Raw genomic sequence first — 8,903 nt, forward strand, 5'->3', positions numbered from 1 at the left:
AATATAGAAAATTACATATTTCACCATCAGGAATATAACTTGAAGGCTTTTACACAAAGCTTTCATGTGTCATATAAAGACAATAATCTGCAGGAGGCAAAACCTCCCATAAAAAAACATTTTAAATGACAATTTATTGAACTGTCGTACATGAAGGTAAACATATATATAATAATGAACTTGTCTTCTGGTCAGGAATATAACATGGAAGACTTTTACATAAACGTGTCACATTAAGATAATCTGCAGGAGGCAAAACCTCCAATAAAAACATGTTAAAAGGAAATTTATTGGTTGTCGTACATGAAGATATTAACTGTACAACTTCAATATTGGATGAGGAATATATCTTCAATAGTGAACTCATTTTCCGGTAGAAAAATAAATAAATCAGGATGTTTGTTAACCTATGGTACAGACATATAGCAGCTAATTTGTATAAAAAAAAGTCAAAATAACGGTTATGTTTTATATTTTAAGGAGGAAAAACACCTCATGTTATTATTTAACCACCACACGTTATTGCTCACATCTTAACGCTGCACACTGTGTTTAATATTTGCAGAAAATATAGAGGTTTCTTCATATTTAGCTATATAACAAGTCAGACTTATTAAAGAGTTCTGCAGTATATAAGAACTCTTTAAGTAAATGTGACTTATTGGCATCACAGTTTAGTCTATACACTCTGTTTTGTTTGTGTGGAAGTAAAACACAAAGTCACACTTATTGAAGAGTTCTCATATAATATGGCTGAATTCTTTATTAAGTGTGACTTTGTGTTTCACTTCCACACAAACAATACCGAGTAGACAGCCACCGAATTGTAACGTCACGAATGTGAAATCAGCGGTGGCAGCGCAGACAAAGAGCGGCGTGCAGACGTTGAGCGGCCTTTGTGAGCTTCTGTCACAACTGTCAAACCACATTAAAAATGTCCACAAACAGGCACAATATTTAGTCTATCGTCGCCTTTTCAGAACCGGCGTTAATAAGAGACGGCTCTTGAGTTCAGACCGTGGGCACGATGCAACAGTGATCCGTATTTAAGTCATGGGATTATATTTAAAAACCCCAAATTAAGATGTCGAGACAGGAGGAAAGTAACGACCATGAATGCAGCCGAGCTTTTCTTACTATTAGACACTCGTAGTGTTTTTCCTGTGCTGCATCTTGCAGGTTTTGCTGTTCATTTGGAGGCTAAATCATTTTTCAAATTCAACTTATAGAGATTTAACATTAACCTACAATCTCATGAATCTAAACTGGTCATAATAAAACCAGCAGGACTGACATGTGACCCGTCTTTTCTGCCGATGTTACAAAAGCTTAAACTGCAAAGGAGAATAGAAAAAGGTGACAATTTATTGTACTGTAAAAAACATTTAAAAGTCATCTTGTATATACAGTTTTGATACAAATGCAGCTGTTATGTGAGTAGTTGCACTGAAAGGTGTTTTTTTTCACGTATGCAAGACTGTTTCAGCTCTCGCTGCATCGCATCCTCCAACTTACTGTCTGTAAGGAAGCATCTCAGGAGCAGAAACGTCTGATTTTTTTCTGCTAAAAGAATGACAGCTCTTCAGTACTTTTGTCAAATCCAAAAAAAGGCGGTGGCTTTAAGGCTTTCTTATACAAATATATCAAACTTTGGGTCTGAAAACATTTGATTCAACACAAATGACAAAAACAAAATGTGTAGCAAAGGAACTTAACAATTTCAAATGAGATTGAATCAAAGATCTATAATTTAAAACACAATTAAAGCTGTAAAGAGGTAATAAAAGCATCTGAGCTGAAAGCTTTTCTAAAAATAAACCTCTCCCTAAACTAGTAACAAAATACCGTTGTCATTTTATGGCATATCCTGGAAAGCAAAAAAGCTTTCTGTGACTTCGGCTTAATTATATTTTATCGCTAAAACAATAAGAGCTCATTCCAATTAAAAAACCAACCCATTGAGCCTGAGGAAACATGGAGGTCACTTCCTTCTGAAGCTCCTGAGAGAGAACAGGTTGTTCCCCATCCCGTACACGTACGGACTGAGGGACATGTAGGAAAACGAGATGAGGATCTCGGCTTCGGCCCAGAAATCCCGGTCGGTGGGGATCACGGTCAGCTGGAGGATCAGGTACAGCGTCCAGTCCAGCTGGAACAACCCCGTGGCCGCCAGCACGGCCACGGTGCTTCGATGGAAACTCGAGCCCCCGCCCCTCCGGCCCCCGGACGCCGGCGCCGGCGTCACCTTCGACCTCCGGCCCAGCAGCACCGCGACGATGAGGCAGCCGGTGGCGGTGACGACGGCCAGGGGCAGCACGTTGCACAGCACGAGGAACAGGTACTTGTAAGCGGCGTTGACCGCGGGGCAACGGTCCTCGCTACACTCGAAGAAGTCCGGCAGGCAGCCGCCGCCGCCGCCGCCGCTTCCCGTGGCGTTCCCCGCGGCGCCTTCGAGGCCGAGGACAAAAACAGGGAGAGTCAGCAGCGCGGCGAGCAGCACGCAGGCCCCGCTCGCCATCCACGCCGACCGGACGCCGTCCAGGTAGATGGGCTGGTTGACCCTCTTGTCGGCGTCTCTCAGCTTCTGCTGGCGGAAGACGCTGATGAGGACGGTGAACAGGATGCTGGCGACCTCCCCGAACTTCGTCAGGAACTTGAGCGAGCGGCACGACCACGAGGCCACGCCGGAGGAGGTCTGGAGGACGACCACGTCGAAGACGGTCATGATGACGATTTCCTCCAAGTTGGCCGAAGCCAGCCCCAAGAGAAACAACTCAAAGGATTTGACTCGGCTGAACTTGGTCTGAATGATGGCGAGGATGAGAACTACGTTACCCACAAGTCCGACGCACACAATGAAGACTCTCAAGCCCAGGAGGTTGACAGCAGCAGCAGCCATTGTTGAAAAAGTAAAGCCTCGAGCACACAAAACAAGCCGGGTACGTGTTCCTCTCGCCACGGACGCACACGGCGATGTGGTCCTCCAAGGTTTTGTGTCATCTCCCTTTTTGCCGCATCACTGACCAGACGCCGCTGTCATCAACCGCTCTGTGATTGGCTGCGCTCGTTATAGACGGGAGGCTGGAAACATCGAAGGCTGGGAGTCATTAAAGTTTTTACCTGCGAGCTTTTCAAAGCCTCATCTTGAGACCGGCACAGCGGAAGATTTAAAGCAGGTTTTTTTTATTCCTTCTTCTTCTTCTTCTTCTTTTATTTTCCACCGGCTGACATCACCGAGTGCAATTCCTGCAAGAGCTCATTTACATCCTTTGTCACGAGTTCCTCGGCTCGTTTTTTTGTCATTTTGTGCTTTAATTGGCATCATCGACTTACCGCACACAACTACTGCCTTCCCCCACAAAAAATAATATATCAACTAATGACATCCTTTTAACTATTTGGAACTTGAGCTTCTCCACCTAATAATTAGAGGTGTAAAACACGTGGAGGGGATAATGTCAAAGCCTTTTGCTGCCTCGTATTGAGATACTTAAATCGTGATACTTGATTTGAAAAAGAGCAGTGATTTAAATAGTGTGACCTTGAGAAACTCCTAACTGGTAAAATCCACCTTGTGTGTTTAGTTCACCAGTATCTGTTTGAGAAAATTTCCATTGCTTTGCAGAAATCTTTGCTGCATGAGGCTACAAATTCACAGTGTCGGTCGAAACTTCCTGTTTCAGAATGACACACCAAAGATGAGAGAAAGACTCTCAGTCAGTTTCAAATATTGTCCTATTAGTCATTTGTAAGTTGAGTTATGTCTCTCCCCTCACCCATTAGAGGTGTGAAATATGTTGAGGGGATGATGTCAAAGCCTTTGTCACCTCTTCAGGAAAGTAAAGCACATATACTTGAGATGCTGAGATAGTAACACCAATGGAAAAAAGGGCAGTGGTATAAATGGTTTGACCTTGAGAAAACTGATAAAATCCACCTTGTTATATTCACCTCACATGTACTTTTGTGTGTATATGTTACATGTATAAAGTATAATCTAGAGAGCAAATGATAGCATCTGATGCCAGAAGTTCACAGTGTCACTAATCTCTCCAAAAACACAACGAATCAATGGAATAGGAAATCACTTCCTGTTTCAGAATAAGAGAATCTGAAAGAGGATGAGAGAGTCAGTTGCAAATGAAGTCGCTTTGACACACCAGTATGATGACGTTTGGGAGAATATCTATTAAATCCAATGTAAATAATTGGAATATCATGAAGAATCTGTGTTCATGCATGTGTGTGTTTGTGTGTGTGTGTGTGTGTGTGTGTGTTGGACAAAAAGAGGGAAAGGCGTAATGGGCGGGGGCTCCTGGACCCTTGTTCACCGAGGACCAGTTCATGTTCCAGCTTGTCTCTTTCCCTCTTTTAGTGCGTCTGCTAGTTAGCAGACTTTCTTTTCAATCAAGCCTCGCATCCTGACTCAGCTTAATTGTGAATCCCACTGTGTGTGTTTATGCATGTGTGTGTGTGTGTTTATGCGTGTGTGTGTGTAAAAAGAAGGATAAGCCCTACACGGGCAGTAAATGAGCAAACTAGTTGCATACAGAGCCTGGACAGCTTTGTAAAGTCCTTTTTCAACCATTCAATAGTTATCAATCGGAGAGCTGATCAAACCGCATTTCCCTTGTTCCATTCGGTTAAGGTGCAATATAGTTCATTGATTACTTAATAGCTCAACCCAAACCACAAACCACTGTTCTTTCAGTTCAATGCAGTGAGGTTGAGTTTGGGGTTTCCACACATCTCATCTGTTGACTTGCATATGTAAACTTACTGGACTGTGTTAAGTGGAAAACTATAACCTCCTTATTAGACATGTAGTCTGCAGCCACTAATGGATTTTATTCATACACAGTGGTGCTTTGAGCCAAATGCTAACGTCAGAATACGCTAACATACGCTCAATGACAATGCAAAAAAAACGCTTTAACCTCCCGAAGTAGAAAGAACCAACATGGGTTCTTGCTTTGGTTTGGCAACAAACACACACACAGAAACACACACATATATATGTATTAGGGGCACATATATAAACAAGTGTACAGCTACGCTAACGGCTTGTACTCACTTGAAAACCCAGATCCTGCCAGATGAAGAAGAACCAGAGACACCAAATGGAGCGGAGGGATCGTCCCAAGATTTACATTTGCAGACTTTAAGTTTGTAGTTTTACTTCAACGAGAAGTTGAAGGGCCATTCGGATCCAAAGATAGAAGCTAAAGTTAGTAGCTTAGTTAGGCCTTTGGTGTGGCCTGGACACATTAAGGCTATCAGGGCTGACCTGCATCAGTTCCTCCGTGCTAAGCTAAAGCGCTATCTGTGCATATACTGCTGTTTTACTTAAATAAGGATGGGTCAAATGCACAGACCAATTTCCCCAAGTGGCAATATTAACAAATGATCTTCTTTTCTTTATTTCACCCGACCAATTGTACAATCAAAATAGTATTTTATGAACTGGTATTTTTAAAGTGTAACTGTTTTAATAGCTTAGTAACAGTCCATTTACATCGGTGGGCTTGTTTGAGCTTATATTTATGTATTGGTAAATATTGCACTCTTGGGAGATACTTCTGTGTCCTTGTCCTTGTCCCATGGAGTCTGCCATGTTGCAATGCCATGTTTCTACAGCAGCCCAGAAAGGACAAACTTAACACTGGCTCTTGCATGCGCTTTTTAAAGATTTTTTTTAAAACATAAAATAAAAGGTAAGCCTAGAAGATATTGGTGCTTTTGCACTTTTAAATGTTTTGTGTCATTTATCATCACGCTGCAGCGAGCATCTCCTCGTCTCTCTGTCGGGCTGAGCTCCTCCAACCACACACACACACACACACACACACACACACACACACACACACACACACACACACACACACGTAGAAACACACGGAACAAAGTCAGCATACAGAGCAGAGGTGGAGACACTGGAGGGAACCAGGTGAAGTGAAGATCATTCGAGTTGACGACAACTTTGCTCGTTACTGTTCACAGGTAAGAAAACAAAACTTTATCACGACATCTGTTCAACAAGCACAAACATGCAAACGAAAGCATTCAATCAGCTCCGTCCGCAGTCTCTCATCCACCACGGCCATGTTTACACAAACACAGCAAGAAGGCTCCTGCATTTGTTTGTTTTTTACAAACAAGCTAAAATGAAAGCTGTCTGTTTTTGTTTGTTCTTGTAAACTTATCTGCAGGCTGAGACGAAGCAGGAGCACAGATATATGTTTTCAAAAGCAATCGTGAAAAAGAAGTGTTGATAACATCTGAAAGATACCATCAGAGGGCCGTGTAGTTAGCGAAACAAAGGGCATGTTGTTGCTTGCAATCTGCAAACTCACCACTAGGGGCCACTAAATCTTACTGTGTTCCTTTAAACAAGGACACTTCTCAAATATTAGTAAATTTTTAAAAAAAATTGTCGTTGTGCTGTATGAACATTTTAAATCGATTCCTTTATTTACTAACAATTAACAAAAATTTAAAATTCTGTCTGTACCGATTTCTACCAATATCCACTCTTTTACATGTTATACTGTATGGAAATTCATTTTTTGTATTTACACATAATAAAAGTACATGTTATATTAAAAGTTGCAACTGCCCGAACAATGAAATAGCCTTAAATATCGCTGACAACATTTTTCCACATTCAGGAAAGTTCTTATAAGGATTGTTCTGAGTGAAGACTTGCTCTCGGCCGATAAGAACCGAACTTGATTATGATCTTCATAATTTTAAATCAAATCTGAGAAAGTGGGATTTCGGACTAAACTTGCACTTGAACGACGACGGCACCTCGGCTACAGAGCTGACTCGAATTTTCATCTAAATGTTAATACGCTGCAGCAATCAAACTGAATCACTCTCCAATCACTTAGCTAAAGGTGCTTCATTGGATATTCAGAGCATTAATATTGCAGCGAACAACTCTTTGCTGAGTAAAGATATAGCGGAGAGACGTCTACCTGAGCAGAGAACGGAGTCACTCTCCTTTGTGACGCATGTGTGTGTGTGTGTGTGTGTGTGTGTGTGTGTGTGTGTGTGTGTGGGTGTGTGTGTGTGTGTGTTGTCATCCGAGCTTCTCCTCATTTTGTTTACAAAGCCGGGCCGGCCGCACATGGTTTCAGTGCAGCTACAGTTTATAACACCATCCTGAGCAACAGCACCCATCCTCTGGTTCCCTCAGGTAAACACCGTTACCTCTGTATCTACTCCACTTTCACCGTAGTTTGCACTGTTAGCGCTGTTGTCACCGTTAGCGCTGTTGTCACCGTTAGCGCTGTTGTCACCGTTAGCGCTGTTGTCCCCGTTAGCGCTGTTGTCACCGTTAGCGCTGTTGTCGCCGTAAACGCTGTTGGCATCGTTAGCGCTATTGGAATCGTTAGCGCTGTTGTCACCGCTAACACTGCTATCACTGCTATCACTGTTAACACTGTTTTCCCCGTTAGCGCTGTTGTCACTGTTAATACACAGAAACCTCTTCAATCCTGGGATAACGACAATATTAATATAATAACTTGCATGAGTATGAGGTAGTTGCACGTAAGGCTGGATTTCATGTCAAAGTAAAGCCTTCATACGTCCGATTAATTATTTCTTTGCTCTATTTGTTTTATTCACAACTAGAACACTTGTATAGTGTTGTATTGTTTACATGCATAAAACATATTTGATGTGATCCTGTCTGTTCTTTACCGTTTTCTGTGCTTTGCCATCCATGTCACTAGATTTATATTTCCCTGTATGAAATTCCTTGTATGTGCACGCACAATAAAACTAATTCTGATTCATAAATCTCAAGGTTTATATGTTTTTAGTAAATATACTAAATTCTGCTAAACTTGATTTGGGACTCAAACTAGGGTTGGACCCATGCTCGCTATCTTGGGCCTGGAGCTCATGCATGCCAGCAGGTTTTCCTGGTTTGAACCAACCCAGAGGCTCTAAACAGGTGCTCCCACTGACAGCCAGCACCGTGTCCAATTAACGCCCACCCATCAAGAAAGTTGACTGGGTGGGTCCCGGAGAGGCAAACCCCCTCGCCTGCAGTCACGCGTGGATACCCCTTTAAAAGGCTCACCATGTTGCCATCACATGCTTCAGCACAGAAGTACGTTGAGGATGTTCTGGTTGTTATGTAAAACACGGTTTTTTGTGTGTTTCTTAAACGGGACCAAAAAGACTTTTTTTGTGTTTTTTTTTTTTTTTTTTTGCTTATAGGATTTCTTCACTTTTTTGGCGTGGCAGCAGCAGCAGCAGCAGCAGCAGCAGCAGGGGAGCCTCAGCACACCACCACTACCCCCACCACTACCCCCAGTCTGTCAGCGCCGCAGTCATGTTGTGCTGCTAGTTGTTGTTCAACACGCCGACTGGTGCGCGTGCGGTGTTCGTGCCAAGTGGCGGATATAAGCGACGTGTGTGCAGCTGATACGGACTCGCGCAGCAGCACGCGGAGGGTTCCTGCTTCTTCTTCTTCTTCTTTGAAGACGTGTCGGCGTCGCACGAGTGGATAGGATACATCTATATACATATATATACACATATATATATGTGTATATATACGTATATCAAAAACATCCCGGGCGAACCCAGCTCTTATCGGAAAGGAGTGCTGCGAGAGAAGAGCGAGTAGTTTCTCTCTCTCTCTCTCTCTCTCTCTCTCTCTCTCTCTCTCTCTCTCTCTCTCTCTCTCTCTCTCTCTCTCTCTCTCTCTCTCTCTCGCTCTCTCTCTCCTCTTCGTCGATATATATCTCTCAGAAGAGGGTTCCTCTCGAGTGGAGTGGCGACACATCGGGCGACATTCGTCTGTGTGTGTGTGTGTGTGTGTGTTTTTTTTGGGGGACTATTATTTATTTCCATTTCCTCCAGTTGGAGCTGCGTCGCTCCAG

General features: G+C 42.9%; 1 protein-coding gene across 1 annotated transcript; it reads right to left on the reverse strand.

The window, feature by feature from the left end:
• Positions 1 to 1,981: 1,981 nt before the first annotated feature.
• On the reverse strand, positions 1,982 to 2,899 carry ora6 (olfactory receptor class A related 6). Its single transcript, XM_068577454.1, has one exon. The coding sequence runs from the start codon at positions 2,897 to 2,899 to the stop codon at positions 1,982 to 1,984; it is 918 nt and encodes a 305-aa protein (XP_068433555.1).
• Positions 2,900 to 8,903: the final 6,004 nt, after the last annotated feature.

Source organism: Clinocottus analis, unplaced genomic scaffold, assembly GCF_023055335.1.
Source record: "Clinocottus analis isolate CAN_PGR_092001 unplaced genomic scaffold, fCliAna1.0.p SCAF_15, whole genome shotgun sequence".
Taxonomy (NCBI): Eukaryota; Metazoa; Chordata; class Actinopteri; order Perciformes; family Cottidae; genus Clinocottus; species Clinocottus analis.

Coding starts and splice junctions, on each gene's coding strand:
- ora6 (XM_068577454.1), bottom strand. CDS start 2,899: ATGGCTGCTGCTGCTGTCAACCTCCTGGGCTTGAGAGTCTTCATTGTG.